The sequence below is a fragment of the Helicoverpa armigera genome, chromosome 3 (genome assembly GCF_030705265.1).
Source record: "Helicoverpa armigera isolate CAAS_96S chromosome 3, ASM3070526v1, whole genome shotgun sequence".
In the NCBI taxonomy this organism is placed as follows: domain Eukaryota; kingdom Metazoa; phylum Arthropoda; class Insecta; order Lepidoptera; family Noctuidae; genus Helicoverpa; species Helicoverpa armigera.
In genome coordinates, this window is record NC_087122.1 from 12,976,185 (window position 1) to 12,993,223 (window position 17,039).

The following is a 17,039-nucleotide window of genomic DNA, read 5'->3' on the forward strand; positions in this document are numbered from 1 at the left end:
TTTTATCTTTGCTTTTTTGGGTTCCGTACCCTAAAAAGAAAGGGTAAAACTGTAGGTATTGTTTTCGCTCCTCTGCTGTCCATCCGTCCGTCCTGCCGTCACCAGGCTTTATCTCATGAACCAGAGAGTTGAATTTTTCATAGATGATGTATTTCTGTTGCTGCTTTATCAACAAATAGTGAAAACTAGAATATAATAAATATTTTGGGGGGCTCTCATACAACAAACGTGATTTTTTTGCTCATTTTTATCGATATCGAAACTGCAACAGGTAGATGTGGTTTTATATATAATGGTACGGAACCCTTCGCGCGCGAGTCCGACTCGCACCTGACCGGTTTTTCATGTAGTATTCATTTTGTTATATTTTTAAAAAAATATTGCCCAGAAAATGCTAGATCACGTGACTGTGACGTCTCTATATACTACGTTCCTTTACATGTTAACGCACATCTGACGAGAACAAACTAAGACACTAATTTATTTTTCAATTTTAATAATGTTTTTTATGTTTTTTTTATAACATACCGTATCTATGTATACAAAAACTATCATATTTTAAACATTTAACACAAAAGGAAAATACCTCAAATGTTTTGAGTTGTGTACGCGGTAAAATAAAACGGTGCAAAGAAACGTAGCGTTTGTTTTTGTTTATTTTAGAGGTTATGTTTGTGTCATCGATGGAAAAGATTTGTTGCTGTTCAAAAAACTTAAATAATAAAATGAATACCGTCTACAAGATTTGTGTTGTGCGAGACTGTCGAAATACGACCATTAATGCTCCAAACAAACTGTTCATCCACGTTCCGCAATCCACCAAATCGTTAGAAATGCGCAAAAAATGGTTACAGTTGGGTGGAAGACACTTTTCCGATTTTTCCACAAAATCTTCAATTTATTTTTGTGAGGATCATTTTGATGTAAGTTCATAAAGTATTCAGACATTTTAATATTTTCTATTAATTGAAATGCTTCAGTTAGGTACTTATCGTCGCCCAGCAGGGATGTTGATGACTAACCAGAAATATTAGGTAGGTACCCTAATTTTCTCTACATTATATTTACGCGATTTCACAATTGCATTCTTTATAAACAATGTCTATGGCTCATTGGATATCACGCTGGCCTAAAATGTAGAATAGAATCCTGCATCTATGGTATGAACCACCAAATAAAGCCTACTGTGGTTACATGAAATAAATAATGTATAGATATTTATTATAATCTCTATTTTATTAACAGCTACCAAGAGATATGGAGAACTACACGAAATTCAAAATCATGGGTTCAGTCAAGATACAAATGAAACCAAATTGTGTGCCTTCAAAATTTGCATGTATGGAAGATGCAGCAGCAATGGAATATGCAGGAGTTACTGAGGAAACATATTTACCTAGTGAAGAATGTAGTTCAAATGAATTTAGTGTCGATAAATCTATCCTGACCTCTCTTTCGACTTCCGAAGTGGAAGTCACATCACCATTGAAAATTGAAAACTGTATTGGGGAGCCATCATCATCAGAATTTTATTATATTGCAGAAGAAATATCTGGCTTTGAAGAAACACCAAGTGTTCCAAAAGATTCTACATCACTATCTATGACGTCAGCAGAATTTAGATTAACAGACTACAGTGATCAAGAAAATCAATCCATAAACATGGAAGAAGAAACCTTACAAATAATTAGAAGAAATATTGAAAAAGAATTTGGTCAAAGATCACTCACAAATACATTAGAAAGGATACAGAAAAACCCTAAGTTTTACATAGGCATGTCAAAAGACTATTTATTCTTGATTAACATTATTCAAAGAAATACTAATATACCGGAGGAATACATTTATCTTTGTTTACAAAAAATAAGATTAAATAGTACTTTTACCGAGCTTGGTGATCACTTTGGGATATCAAAATATTATGCTTACAAACTGTTTCAAAAACATGTTGTAGAAATAGCCAAAGTATTACAACCATTTATAAGAAATTCAAAGAAAATTAAAAATAATTTACCAATAGCTTTTAGACATAAATATCACAAAATTGACTACATTGTTGACTGCTTTGAAATAGAAATTAAAAAACCTATGAAAGCAATCCGTCAAGCCCTAAGCTGGTCTGATTACAAAAAGGCTAATACTACTACTACTTTAAAGTATTTAATAAGCAGCACACCAGATGGTATGATTAATTTCATATCTGGAGGTTTCAGCGGTAAGATAAGTGATGTCACCCTAGTTGAAAATTGTAAGTTTTTGGAGAATATGGAACCAGGAGTCTCAATATTGGCTGACAGAAGTTTTAAAAACCTTCAAAACCTTTTCCTCCAAAAGGGAATAGAATTGATGCGGCTGCCAAGTGTGGGTCCAGAATCAAAATTAACTAAAACAGAAACTTGTACAACTAAAGAAGTTGCTAGCCTTCGAATGCACATGGAAAGAGTCGACAGACGTTTAAGGGAATTTTCTCTTTTTAAACCTCACTGTGTGATTGATACTAATTTGTATACAGTTATAGATAAATGTGTTGTTGTAGCATGTGCTTTAGTAAATATACAGGATATTATTAAAATCTAGTTAAGAAAACAGAAGCTTTTTATTTATCATGTTTTATTTTGTATAACAATGGAAATATATTTATTTTGTTTCCCAAAAGTTTACTGATGGCCGCATAATAATTTTGATGAATTCATCATAATCAATCTGCTACTGCATGTTGACATCCACCTAAAGAGGCAGGGCAGTCATCACAAATGATATTAGGTATTTACATAGAAATCTATTTTATTGACTGTCATTGTGTGGGTATGGTTTCAGGCGCACTTTATTGCTTGGGACATATTTTGCACTTTATCACACACATTGGTCTTGGTCACCGTACGACTGCATAGAAGAACTGCAAAAAAATCATTTTTAAGTTTAGTAGGTAGGTACATGAGTTTTTAATTGATTTAACTATTCTGATATTGGTTTTCTATTTATTTAATGTAAACAATCAGAAATACTATAAGTTATACTTACAGGTTTCTAATTTCGCTAAGTAAAATGTTGGTTATTGGCAAAGATCTATGATAATGATTCTATTGCTCAAATACAATTAACAAACAAGTAAATATCACAATAATTCTGAGGTTATTTCGGTAATATATCTGTCACTGTCAAATATTTGTCATTGTCAAATGTAATGTAAAATGACGTCGTCGCTGCATCTCGGTCTCTATAATAGTCGGCGCTATTCGCAGTTTTTGATGATTAAATATAAATTATGGGAGTGGGGTTGGGCGCCCCACGTTGGGCGCCACATATGGGAGTGGGGTTTCCAATTAAACGCACTGGTTATGATTACGTTTGTATAATGAAGAAAGAACATAACCACACTACACCATTATCAGAAAAGTACAAAAAAGTTATAAGAATTATTACAAAAAAGAGTTCATCACTAACGAAACACAGTTATCGGGAGGATTCGTGGTATACATAGACTTCGTGTGTAAAACTAACTAGCCTCGGCTGTTGGCGGGGCTGCGCGGAACGAGCATACATATATATGTGTGTATCACACGCCGGTTGGTGGCGGACTGCGCGGGGTGCGGGCCGGCCAACAGTCGTAGGCGCTTCGACGCCTAAGCGGCGCGAGCCGAAAGAAGCCGAAGCTATCCGAGCGCATCTATGTCCGCGCCGTCAAGGTAGCGCGGGGGGATGCGACCACGGGACGCTCGTACTGGACGAGTATGTTCGGAATGTAAATGGTTTGCTATAAAATCATTTAAAAATTATATGGTCGGTTATAATAATATAATATACCGCTCATGGTGTTTCGAGTTTTGAGAACTTTTGGTGCAGTTATCTATTTTTAACTGACTGAATAGGTACTAGGAAACAACCTTACTTAACAGATACCTGAATAAACACTCAAAATCACATTTACATACTTAGTTTATGTATAGGTTCTGAATGCTCAAAAACAACAAAATAATACCCATGACACTTTCAAGTCTTATATTTGTTTCCTTACTATATGGCAAATAATATGACACTTTTCCAAGTCTTATATTTGTTTCCTTACATCTCTTTATGGCACTTCTATCTTTAGTATATTCATGTTAAATAATAATATGAGTATTTATGACTAATTAGCAGAATTTTGCCCCAGCAGTGGACGCCATATGGCTTAACTGATGGTGATGAGGAGCTTAAAACTATTCAAAATGATAGTACATTTACTAATCAGAGTTATAAGTATAGTCAGCATAGTTGTTCGGCAGACAGCCAGTCTTGGCGACGTTAGTGAAGTACTTGGCAGATAGACGCGGTGTTCTAGTCAAGTTCGGCGACTTGTAGTCCACTTCGTATAAACCGAAGCGTTCACTGGAATAAATGAACAAATGAATAGGTAAGTATTATTATTAGGTACCTACTTTATTGAATCGGAAAGTAAATAAGTCTTGTCACGTACACAGTTCATTCATATTTTACACAGTTCATTCATTTATAGTTTCATTCAGTTCATAGTTTTTAGGCGATCTAAATGAAAGGACCACGTTTGGAACACATCAACACAGATTGACTGATTTTTTTTATCCGGGTGCGGGAAGTAGTTCCCTAAGGTCGCGTGTGGCAACGTGACGAACAACTGATAATAAAGTTGTTGATCTGCTTATACTATGTCCTTTTATCATTGTAATACAATTTAAAAACAAACTGAGTCACATTGATAAGACTAGTTATAGGTAGCTATGTATTTTTGCATCCTGTGACCTCATCTAAACAATGATACAGTTCATGGGCACTATATAAATAAAAATGTCTTTGAACAAGTAATGTGTTGTCTGTTGGTGTGCCAGTAAATAAATAAATAACACATAGAAACATCTACTCACGGTTGCTACCCGATGCAAAAAGTGAGGTACCTACTATAAGTTTGGCACAGGACCATAATCGGAATCAATCACCAAAGTTAAAGAAAAACTTACGAGAATCCTCTCATCCATTCAAAGTTGTCCAGCAAACTCCAGTAAATGTATCCGACCACAAAACAGCCATCTTTGAATATGGCGTCATGAAGAGAACGCAAGTACGCGTCGATATAGTTGATACGCCTTATGTCGCGAAGACCAGCCTCGAAGGCCACGCCATTCTCAGTTATTAAGGTCTTAGGGTTGTTGTAGTTTAGCCTCACCCAGTTCAGGGATTTTCTGAAGCCCCAAGGCACTACCTAGAAAGATAAAGGGGTTGAAGTATGGTAGACTAATTCTCCAATGCATGATCCAAAAATAAACTGTCCGGAAAAGGGGTCACCTAAGTAGTTCTTCAAATCTACAACTATTCTAATGAAAGAAATGGCTTATACATAAACTTCAAAGTTTTCAGTTCACCTCGAAAATAAATTGCTTATCTTAACTTACCTTCAACCATGTTGAATTCGTCTTAGGCCAATCATCCCTCTGATATACTTTGACATTCATATCATCCAAAAACGATGGCGTTGCCTTAAGCTTTCTAGACCCCTGCTTTATCAAATACGTAGTATAGTGGTTCAGGCCTAGGAAGTCATAGGATCCTTTCAGCATCTTTACTTCTTGAGGAGTGAAGTAAGGGAGTCTTGAGCGAGGAAAACCTTGCCGTTTGGAGTTCGCATCCACAAGTTTTCTCATGATAGGAGGATAATCACCAGGCTCCGAAAAGATGGGGTGTGCAAACCAACCTAACTGGAAAAAGTAAGTCATACTTGGTAATTATTCCTTTTGCCTTCTACTGTATGTAAAAATCACAAGCTCCAAAGATATTTAACTCACGTTGAATTGCCTTGCAGTTTCCGCAGCTGCCTGATCTTCAGGAGATGTTGTGGCTGCTTCCATCCACGAAAAACACAGCGTGATGCCCATAACACCTGCCAAGTATTATTTTTTTAAATTTTTCGTGTGCTTGAAACCCGAAATTATTATTCATTAGGTACTACTGGGAACTCTGGTACCTCCATTTTTTCTTCTAAATTCGTTGTCAAACAAGCGGTACACCAAAGCATGTGCCCTTAGCACAGTGTGACCACACAAGTAGTCCTCGAATCCACTTGATCTTCCTCCCGGAGCATCGTCACCTCCATATCCGTCGTGGCAGAATGATAGCGGTTCGTTGAACGTCAGCCAAATCTTCACTTTTTGTCCAAAATTTTCCAGCAGCACCTAAAAGTGGGCAATATTTTGGTTAAGTAGGTACCTACATGATGTTTTTTTAGGGGTAAATACGAAATTGTTCAAACAAGCTTCAAATTGGAAGCCTTCATACTTACTCGCGCATAATCAACGAAATAGTCAGCCATAATTGGGTTGGTCCACCCGCCGAGGTCTTGCAGACTCTGTGGTAAGTCCCAGTGATACATCGTGACGACCGGAGTGATGCCGTTGAGTTTCAACTCGTCTAGGAGTTCATGGTAGTACCTCAGCCCATCCTCGTTTATTTCGCTGAAAAAAGAAACCCTTCATTAAGCGAGTTTAGTGATAAGTAGCATTCTTAGGTGATTTTAGTTTGAATGACCCTTGCGTTGTGGATGTCTCATTCTTACCAACGTGCGATCTCAAAATGCGTAAGAGGCACTTACTTGCTCATCCCATTAGGTAGTATCCTCGGCCATGATACAGAGAACCTATACAAGCTGATGCCCATCTCCTTCATGAGCCTGACATCTTCCTTCACTTTATAGTAAGAGGCGTCAGCGGTGTCTGCGTTCTGATGGTCAAACACCCTCTCTGGGTGCTCATGGGTGTATCTGTCCCATATGCTCTCGCCTTTACCTGGAAAATAGGAAGACATTTGAGCTTTGGGACCGTTCAGATGTCTGGTTTTAGTGCCTTTTCTTTTTAAGGAAAACCAGCCCGTAAACAGTGAGTTTAGGTTAGGTTCAGATAATTTTTTATCTAATTTAATTTCGACTCTCACTACCTTAGAAAAAGTGTACCTACGTATGATTCCTTTAATTAATGCGAGTCCAGTCTAAACGAAGTTGGCATAAGCTATGAGATTTAATGGACGTTTTCCAAAAAAAAATCACAGTAAATTAAGTATGTCTTTAGTACCTGAGACATTCCATGCTCCTTCAATTTGATAGGAAGCCGTGGATACGCCGAACAAGAAGCCATTTTTGAAGCACACTTGCGAATCTAAAACATTGTCCAGGACGCTTGAATTTACACTGGAATAAAAAAAGTTTGATTTAGGTAACTAAAAAGGTATAGGTAGGTAAGTCGTGGTGGCCTATTTGTTAGTCATAACACATCAATGGCTGAGTGAAGATGAAGAACTGCGTATGATAATTTCATCCGAACGTTTAATATCTCCATAGTACCTTAATCCTTTATTTTCCGAAGATCAATTAATATATTATTACTGTTAAACTGTTTATTTTGAACAATAACAAGACTGATACAATTGCAAACAAACCCTTATCTTAATTGGCGTTGGGAGAAGAGTTCATGTCAATCTTATTATGGAATTGAGGAAAATGTATCGATTTTGAATATGGTTTGCCAAGGTTTGGTGGCGAGAACTAATTCCCACACCCGTTTAAGAAAACCTCTACAGTTTCTCTGGTGTACCTCATAAGCCATTTACTGCTAAGTTTCGATCCGCTCAGCGAAACACACAAGCAAATCAAACTTTTGCCTCAACCCTTATTATATCAAGTAGGATTCCCTATGTATCAAAATATTCCCCTATTTTTAACACAAAATACCTTACCAATATAATAAATCCAAATAAATCACAGCACAGAACAAACAAATAATCCTGGACATGTCGATATCACGGCACCCGGCGCCGGCGCAACAAACTGGAATACACACAACAGATAACTGGCCATTGTCATTGTATTAAACCTACGGGGTGTTGTAAAGCACAGGGATACTTATTAAGAGGACGAATTGGAATTTTTGGCGCCAAGGATGTCAATTTTTCTCAGTAAATACAAAACGGATCAAAATACAATTTGGTTACCTGAAAGTTCATGATATAAACCTTATTTTGTTAGTTGTAGAAACATGATTAGGTAACTTTTATAACAGAGAAAAATATATCAAACATACCTCTTTTTAAAAAGAGATTCACATATTATGGGCAAACGGGACCGATTAAAGCCTCTTAACTTTTTTAGTAGTTGAGTATATACATACTCTTTAAAATTGTAGTAGGATTTTTTATCAAATTATCATTTCTAAAGGCTCGAGCAGACCGGATGCGTATGCGTAACCACGCGCGTAGTCACGCGCGTAGTTACGGCGTAACCATGAGTTGTAGAACCACACCGCTTGCGTAACGTAGACACGCGCGTCGTTACGCAAGCGGTGTGGCCTGTCTCATACATTTCCATACATTACAACTCATGGTTACGCCGTAACTACGCGCGTGACTACGCGCGTGGTTACGCATACGCATCCGGTCTGCTCGAGCCTTAAATAATAAAATTACAAAACCATTTTGTCGCTTACGACTTTTAGTTATAAGCTAGCGCGCGTATTGTTATCCTCGCGCCGCTCAGACGCTCCGACCCCTTTTGGCGCCTTAGATGCGCGTGCCGGTTATGGAATTATTGTTGACCACTTCCTCGCCTTAAAGTAAGCTGAAGGATAATATATTTTTGCAAAAGGTGAAAATTAAAAAAAAATCGAAGGAGTGGCGCAAAGTATCTATTTGTGTTTTTTCCAATTTAAACGTTTTTAAGTTCTTGATTGTTTTATGCACATTTTATTTTTCAGTCTTTTATCTAATACGTCGTCTTATGTTCGAATAGTTAGGTATAGTTTATACAAATAAAACACAGAAATATGAATGCAGACGTTAAATAATTTTATTAAAGTACATTTAGTACCAAATTTGAGATAATTAATTGTTTTAAACCAATTTCAAAAAGCTTCAAAAACAATTTCAGTCCGTTTTTTTTTTTCATTTCACATTAAGTATAAGCGTTTTCTTCGATTTTCCATTAGTTTTAGCTACGTCTTCATGATTATAATTCAAGGTCAGCCAAGCTGTCAGGCAGACAGCCAGTCTTGGCAACACTGGTGTAGTACTTCGCAGATAGACGCGGTGTCCTCGTCAAGTTCGGCGACTCGTAGTCCACTTCGTACAGACCAAAACGCTCACTGGAACAAAAATAATCATATTGTGTTTCAGTTTATACCTATCGGGTTTCAATGAGAGAATGAAGACTGTAAGAACTAAGAGTAATTTGATAGACCTTTGCTTCATAAGTCTTTTATCATTTGGATCCGACGATAAAGTCGACTGTTAGAAATTCCCGACCTGCCTAAACTTTGCCTTGCTTGTACCTAATTCATGATTATCTTCATCTCAGCTATTACTGAAGGTAGGCCTCAGCTATTGATTTCCAAAAGGACCAGGTGCGCCCTGCTTTCACTGACTACTTCAGATAGTCCGTCCGTCCGACATTGTAGCAGTCTTAGGCTTGTATTATTATTGTTACTGAAAAATTGCATTAAAGTAAGGTTTACAAATATCTTACGAGTAACCACGCTTCCATTCAAAGTTGTCCATCAAACTCCAGTAAGTGTAGCCAACAACATTGCAGCCATCTTCATAAACAGCGTCATGTAGGGATCGCAGGTATCCATCAATGTATTCTATGCGTTTCTTGTCGTCTAGACCAGGTCCGGTTGACATGCCATTCTCGGTCACCAGGATCTTGGGATTATTGTACGCAAGTTTCAGCCAGTTCAAGGTTTTTCTGAAGCCCCAAGGTACCACCTGCAAACAATTACACCAGGCTTGTTACAATTCAATATAATGCTTTGATATGGCGAGGTTCTGCCAAAATTAATCATAAAGAAAATGTGTGCGAAGATACGTGTACAAAGTTAAAGTGTTAGCTAGAAATGTTCGCACACAATTGTTACTGTCTATAGACTGCTAGATCAAGTTGTAAGTTTTGTAAGCGTCACAATACCGCACACCGGGGGAATCACGCTTTTCGAAATACTCACACTCAACCATGACGAACCAGTCTTAGGCCATTTCTCATCGATAATCTGCTTGACATTTATATCATTTTCAGAAGTTGGGTTAGAGTTATTCTTAGGTACTTGCTGTACCAATCTTGTCGTGTAGTGGTTCAGGCCCAAGAAGTCGGCAGATCCCTTAATCATTTTCACCTCTCCTGGAGTGAACGAAGGTAGTCTTGAGCTAGGAAATCCCTGTTCCTTGGAGTTTTTGTCTACCACGCTTCGCATTATTGGGGGATAGTCTCCAGCTTCCGAGAATATTGGGTGGGCGAACCAACCGAACTGAAAAATAGTGCTAATAAGTGATTGCGTTAGAAATGACAGTTTGTCCTACAGATGTACAAACAGAAGCAGTAATTCTCAGGAATAAAAGACAACGCTCTCAAAAGGCGCTCGTTCGAAAGACAGAACTCACTTGGAAATTTCTGGCTCTTTCAGCAGCAGCCTTATCCTCTTCAGAATCAGAATAGGGTTCTTCCCAAGCATATGATATTACGATGCCCATTTCACCTGCAGAAAATTATGTTCATGAGAAAATACATCTAAGAGAACAGTTCTATGGCAATTTGAACGTTTACCTCCAATTTTAGGGCGATACTCCTCTTCAAACATGCGGTATACCATCCCATGAGCCCTGATGACGTTGTGGCCACATAAATACGATTTAATACCACTGCCTTCCGGGTTGTCCGCACCAGCGTAGTCGCTTAACTGGCAGAATGTTAACGGCTCGTTGAAAGTCATCCAGATCTTGACTCGGTCGCCAAAATTTTCGAAAAGAATCTGTGAAATATTGTAGACTTTAAAATAATAATTTGACCTCCATATCCATTCCATTGTCATCACCTTCAGAAGCAGTTTAGTAAAAATTTTCTCATGATCCTTCACTTAAAAAAACTCAACTATTTCAGTATAATACCTTCATCTAGTCAACTTATCGCCGTCCTCTGCTGAACTTAGGGCTCCCCCAATGAGCGTCAACCATCTGGGGTTCGGTCACATCTGTCCAGTTTTACCAATGCTGTTACGAAATAAGCAACAGACTTACCCGAGAATACTCAACCATGAAATCCGCCATAAGTGCATTGGTCCACCCGCCCATGTCCCGTAGATATTGCGGCAAGTCCCAATGGAAGATTGTGATAGCCGGCGTGATGTTGTTGCGAATCAACTCGTCAATCACCTCGTTGTAGTACCTGATGCCGTCTTCGTTTATCTTACTGGAGAGAAAAATAGAATCTACTAGATGTTCGTGGTTCCACCTGCGTCCTGAGAAATATACTTCCGGTAGGCCAGACCCGGATAGAAACTAGCTTTCTCAGGGCTCGAGACTATCCATGTACTTTTTGTTAGACTTACTTTTTGTTATTCAAGGGTGACAGATTAACAGAGTTATTTTTTGGTTTTATTTAATGTTTTTTTTTTGTACTATTTCTGAAATAATCATAGTATTAAAAAAATACATATAACATTATACTTGGGCTTCAGAAAGAAAATATATATCTTTTTGGAGGGTTCGGAAGGGGTTTCCCATATTTTTTGCGACGAAGGAAATCATATTAGATTAGCTTTGCTTTAGTACGCGTGATGCTGTTTTTGCTAAGTTTTTGATACTTACTAGCTGAGTCCATTAGGTAAAATCCTCGGCCATGACACAGAGAACCTATAGAGGCTTACGCCCAACTCCTTAATAAGCCTGACATCTTCCTTCACCTTATAATAGGACCCGTCAGCGATATCACCGTTCGAATGATCAAATATTTTCTCAGGTTCCTCATGCGTCAATTTATCCCATATACTCACACCTTTACCTGGAAGAGAAAGCCTTATTTACTTGTGACGTCATATCTATTTCTTCTTTTTATTTACTCCCCTTGTAATCACTCTTATGTCGTGCCCTTGTAAGATCTTGTGTACTACCCTTATGTACTCCCTTTTATACTACACCTATATGCTCCTCTATAAATGAACTTTCCTTGTTAACTCTCTTATGTAATTTCCCAGTTTATATCCTTTTGTACCTTTGTGCCTTTACAAACTCCCGTATGGGCTTAGTTTCTTAAGAATTCCTTTAAGTACTACACTCATATTCTCGTCTTATATAGTGCCCTATATACTCGACCCCATATTGTATGTGCTCCTCTTATATGCTTTCATAAGTCACTTACCAGATACATTCCAAGCCCCTTCAATTTGGTATGCCGCTGTGGCGACGCCGAACAGAAAGCCATCTTTGAAACACACCGGCGAATCTATCTCATTGTTAAGTACACTCGCATTGACACTGGAATAAAAAAAATCATTTATAAAGTTGGGTTAGATTCTCAAATGTTTAGAATAATAAGAATCCGCTTCAACATTTTAGACCATAAACTAATTATTAACCGGTTTAAACCGAGCACTAAAATCGATATTTTTTATCGATCACGTTGACCCTAATAAGCCTACGCCTTATTCTTCTTCTTATCGAGTGAGCCGCAGGTTTAATCACCTAGTACCTAAGCCCTGGTGTCAGAAGTTTTCAAATCCGCTTGACGACCTCTGACGTGGAATTGTAATAACGACTGCTACTGGGTAGCATTCGGGGACGCCGGCATTACGTGCTCTCCCAGGCACAAGGGTGTAACACCGCCAACTTCCAGACTGCGGGCTGCTCTGTGAAACCTTTGTTTCTAAAACCCAAAAAGCGATTCCGGCCCGTCCCGAGAACCAAACCCGAGAACTCGTGCACAGAAGTCGCGCTATCGACAATAGACCAACGAGGCAGGCACGCCTATTTAATAACTTTAATAAAGAAAAAAACTTTATCTACTTCAGAATATCGACAATATATCGAATCGAGAATATCGAGTTCTTCATGGTAAGCACTTACCAATATAGGAGAGCCAAGAAAAATACCCCCGAGAACTGGCACATTGTACTGTTCATGGTGTTATGACTTGTGACAAGGTGGTAAGCACAGAAAGCAGTTTTATAGTACCACAGACAGGTCAAAGGTCTTCTATTTCCCATACCTACATCGTAATTGGTAGCACTACAGGATGTTCAGAATAAGATCTCTAAAGAAAATGACATAAGTTACGACTTAACATAGCCCCAATATTGTGTCTATGTCAATAGTTTTCAGATTGGAGAACAAAGTAATTAATTAAAATATAGACCGGTACCTTTAAATTCCCTCCATATGACTCCAAAAGATTATTCATTTCCATTATTCAGACTCATCTTTTATCCAGTTTCACCTGTACAGAAAAAATTGTCTAAGTAACCAATTGTAATGACCAAATATGCATAATTTTGCTTCAAATAACAATACAATGATGACAACAGCCCAGCCCCGGATCTAGGGGGGGGCAAGCCGGGGCCCATGCCCCGGGCGGCAAATTCAGGGGGCGGCAAAATCAGGCGGCTGCGTGATTTTAAATCACAGATTACCATAATAGTTACCTATGGTGCAGGGTGTGCGAATAACCCGGGCGCCTCGGTCTTAGGGGCGCTGCGGGGCGCCCCACCACCAGAAAATGTCGATGAAATTACACCCGTTTGATAAGGAAGTTCCACATTGTGTCATGATACTGACAAGCAAAGTTTCTAAAAAAGTCGCCTTCGCTTTGTTTAATTGATCATTTTGATTATTTTTCACTTTTAACATCCTCCAACTAAGTGAAAAAATTCTCGCTCGCTACGCTCGCGACTAAATGACAATGTACGCGCTCTTTTTCTGATGGTTTATTATTTTTATTGACGCACCGAATCAACGAACACAAATTTTAATGACACTCGCTCTAATCACGGTTTCTTTTTATTTGTACATAATTCCCAGTTTAATTTGTGAGTCTTCAAACAAATAACTAAAAAAATTCGCACTCGCTTCGCTCGCGGCTACTTGTTGCTTGACAATGTACTTAATCAGGTACTTTTGTGTCGTAGGCACAAAAATTTCGCGCTCGCTTCGCTCGCGCAATATTATACAATCGATTCTTTGCTAACTTCATAAGTCAAATCTACGCTGTCATACCTTCTATAAGTCAAATGTAACAAAAATAACTTTTTGTGTATATTAATCTGTCTCGACTCTCATTACTTAAACCTGGCCAACAGTTTGAGCCTACAATGATTTGAACACTTTTTTATAGTCATTTACCTACCAAAAAAGGTACAATCGTTGGTGAAAATAAACATAAGTAGGTAGGTAGGCGGGGCGGCATTTTTCAGGATTTGCCCCGCCTAAAATAAATTGAAGATCCGGGGCTGCAACAGCCTGTATACAACTATCAGTGCCAACAATCAACCACTGTTTCAGTAATTTTAATTAAATTAGTTGCACTTATTATTACTATGTGCACACAACTTATTCAAAATTTCCATTACACCGATTTGTTACCCATAAAACTTGTGTTCCAATTAGCCATATCGGACAAAATATTTTATTTTACATTGTTCCGATTCGTCATCAGTAAGTACCTACTTAATTTTGTAAAAAAGTACTGTCAACAAGAAAAAGCTTTAGTATATTGTATTTTTGTTAAAGTAAGAAATGTGAACATCTCGCATTTGTTCGTAAGTGATAAGAGGCTATTGAAAGATTGTAATATTTATATTGATCCCGTCCAAATGCAGCAGTATAAAAGAAGCTGGTTATTTTGTGAGTTCATATCTCACAATACTTACCAAATTAGCGCTCAGCCTATTTAATATCCTATATGCATATAGGTAATCTCCTCGCTAGTATTTCTGTTATCTATACAAAGAGTATCGAGTCTCATTTTCGAGTGAATTTTTGTTCGAATCATTATTATCACATATTCAGTTAATTACTGCTTACTATTAGTAACAGAGGCATATCTAACTTTTCTTTTTTTTTCTTACACTTTTATTTCTGACGGTACCCTGCTACGTGAAATTTTATGCCTGTAACGAATCGGAACGCAAAATTAAAATATTACATTATTTATTTTGCTCTAACGACGAACGGTCCCAAAGAGTTGGTCTCATGGAAAATAAGCGGCAAGAAACAAATATCAATTAATGACCTACAGTAGTTTTATAGCTATTCCTGAGAAAGTTATAAAATGCAAATTAAGCTAGTAATCATGTATTAATGAATTATACAAAATAATTTTAGTGCAATTGTAAACAGAAAAATAATTTATACTAACATAAAAAAAAATATTGGGTAACAGGGATGGGTTCCGAAAAAGATATTGCAACTTGCGCTCCGCTTGGCTGGTCTGGGCGGAGGCACTCCCGTGCCCGTGGTCGCCGGGGAAGCCTGCAGAACATGTGCAGAGAAAAAGAAAAAAACAATAATATTAATTTAACGCCAGGCATCCCGGTCATCAATAAAATCCTGAATCTTATAATACGCTTTTTTAATCAAAATGATTCTAACTACATTTTTATCAGTGAGATCAACGATACATTTAGTTAGCTTAAGAATGATGGGACAAGATCTAAGAGTCTGTCTCTATACCTACAAAAGTTGACGTTGCATGACCGATGCACAAGGGGATTTTTCGCAATTGTGCTATACTGATAAAACGGTCAATGACCGATCGTGACTTCATAACCTTCCTAATCGACCCGTATGACTGATTTATCTCCTTTGCCTACCTATTACGATTAATCGGTTACTGTTAAGATCCTTACGCTGTTATTATGCTACTTTATGATTTACTGAAAAATTCGTGAAAAAACGTTATAAGGATGCTTCTTTTATAAATCAATTTGAATACCTAGGTACTACATACACTAAGTAAATATTTTGTCATTAATCTAGTAGGCATACCTAACCAGTAGGCTACCTAAGTCAATGTTGTTTTGTATTTTTAACACTGCAAGTCAACAAGTTTTGGTTGCAAAGATAACGTCATATCATATTGTACTCATACAGTTGCTAGTCGCTACTGACCTATGTTTGATATTTTCCCAAATTATCAACAAACACGTCAGCATTTATCAGTAAACAATGTTTTATTTACAAACTTTTAATTCCTCTACTCGATACGAGATGGCGTCTTTTACAAAAACAAACGATCATTGATTTCACATTCTCTCACTAGATGGCGCTTTGCTCAATTCTATCTACAACAAGGACTTCTAGAATCAACAGCGAAGCGGCTATACTCATCTCTAGCGTGTTCCACAACGTTCATGTTGGAGCAAAGCGTAGCACTTTCTCGAAATTGACGCACGTCCACAATACCAGGGGGCGTTGGCGTCGCCCGGGTATAAATACGGCGTTAGTCTGGATGCCGGCAGTATATTACCAAGAAAGTGCACTATCCAAAAACAAGAAAGTAATAAACAAACAAATTAAAATGTCGCTGCTCCCTTACTTCTACGACATCGAAAGGCCCATCCGCCTCATGGAAAGGGATTTCTTCAGACCCGAGAACTTCTTCGGCTATTCTCCATACAACCAGCTGATGCCTCGCGACTTCTTCGGCCCATCATTCCTCAAACCTTGGGAGAACGTCTTCAGGCCATGGGAAAACTTCATGAAACCTATCGAACAACTATCATCGGCTATGAACCAGTTGGCTTTGAACGAAGTTGGCAAAATCACATCAGATGATGAAAAGTTCCAAGTGAATGTCGATGTTCAGCATTTTTCACCTGCAGAAATAAACGTAAAAGTGGTTGACGGTCATGTGATTGTTGAAGGAAAGCATGAAGAGAAGAGAGATGAACATGGGTATGTCTCAAGACAGTTCGTGAGGCGATATGCACTTCCTCAGGGATGTTTACCTGACACCGTGGAGTCCAGACTGTCTTCGGATGGTGTTTTGACGGTCACAGCACCCAAAGTACTGGCCCTACCTTCTACAGGCGAGAAGATAGTGCCAATCACTCATACAGGACCTATCAAGAAACAAATTGGATCGCCAGAACCAATCACAGAAGAAGCTGAGTGAATGTTATGTAAATTATGTAAATATTATTTTTCTTGTAAGACTGATTTCAATCTGTGCTATATTCGCCTATTTTTATTTTTTAATTTTAAATAAACTTATCAAGTATTGAAAA

General features: G+C 37.9%; 4 protein-coding genes across 5 annotated transcripts; 2 read left to right on the plus strand and 2 right to left on the minus strand.

Moving 5' to 3' along the window:
• Positions 1-634: 634 nt before the first annotated feature.
• Positions 635-2,586, plus strand: LOC110379318 (uncharacterized). Of its 2 annotated transcripts, XM_064043728.1 has the most exons (3): positions 635-906; positions 981-1,034; positions 1,246-2,586. In XM_064043728.1, the coding sequence occupies exon 3, from the start codon at positions 1,258-1,260 to the stop codon at positions 2,575-2,577; it is 1,320 nt and encodes a 439-aa protein (XP_063899798.1). In that variant the 5' UTR covers positions 635-906; positions 981-1,034; positions 1,246-1,257; the 3' UTR covers positions 2,578-2,586. The 2 variants fall into 2 exon arrangements, with proteins under 2 accessions (XP_063899798.1, XP_021194606.3); XM_021338931.3 differs by lacking the exon at positions 981-1,034 and having other exon boundaries at positions 636-923.
• Positions 2,587-4,029: 1,443 nt separating this feature from the next.
• LOC110379317 (myrosinase 1) lies at positions 4,030-7,840 on the minus strand. The gene is made up of 9 exons (XM_064043729.1): positions 7,735-7,840; positions 7,074-7,189; positions 6,599-6,791; positions 6,290-6,461; positions 5,975-6,182; positions 5,796-5,890; positions 5,406-5,708; positions 4,974-5,215; positions 4,030-4,368 (listed from the first exon to the last, which is right to left on the minus strand). Exons 1-9 carry the CDS (start codon positions 7,788-7,790, stop codon positions 4,224-4,226), a joined length of 1,530 nt encoding a protein of 509 aa, XP_063899799.1. The 5' UTR covers positions 7,791-7,840; the 3' UTR covers positions 4,030-4,223.
• Positions 7,841-8,815: 975 nt separating this feature from the next.
• LOC126053606 (myrosinase 1) lies at positions 8,816-13,028 on the minus strand. Its single transcript, XM_064043730.1, has 9 exons — positions 12,883-13,028; positions 12,179-12,294; positions 11,629-11,821; positions 11,059-11,230; positions 10,589-10,793; positions 10,426-10,520; positions 9,993-10,292; positions 9,515-9,756; positions 8,816-9,134 (listed from the first exon to the last, which is right to left on the minus strand). The coding sequence occupies exons 1-9, from the start codon at positions 13,020-13,022 to the stop codon at positions 8,999-9,001; spliced, it is 1,599 nt and encodes a 532-aa protein (XP_063899800.1). The 5' UTR covers positions 13,023-13,028; the 3' UTR covers positions 8,816-8,998.
• A 1,308-nt stretch (positions 13,029-14,336) lies between these two features.
• LOC110379323 (alpha-crystallin B chain) lies at positions 14,337-17,039 on the plus strand. The gene is made up of 2 exons (XM_021338937.3): positions 14,337-14,466; positions 16,073-17,039. Exon 2 carries the CDS (start codon positions 16,073-16,075, stop codon positions 16,925-16,927), a length of 855 nt encoding a protein of 284 aa, XP_021194612.3. The 5' UTR covers positions 14,337-14,466; the 3' UTR covers positions 16,928-17,039.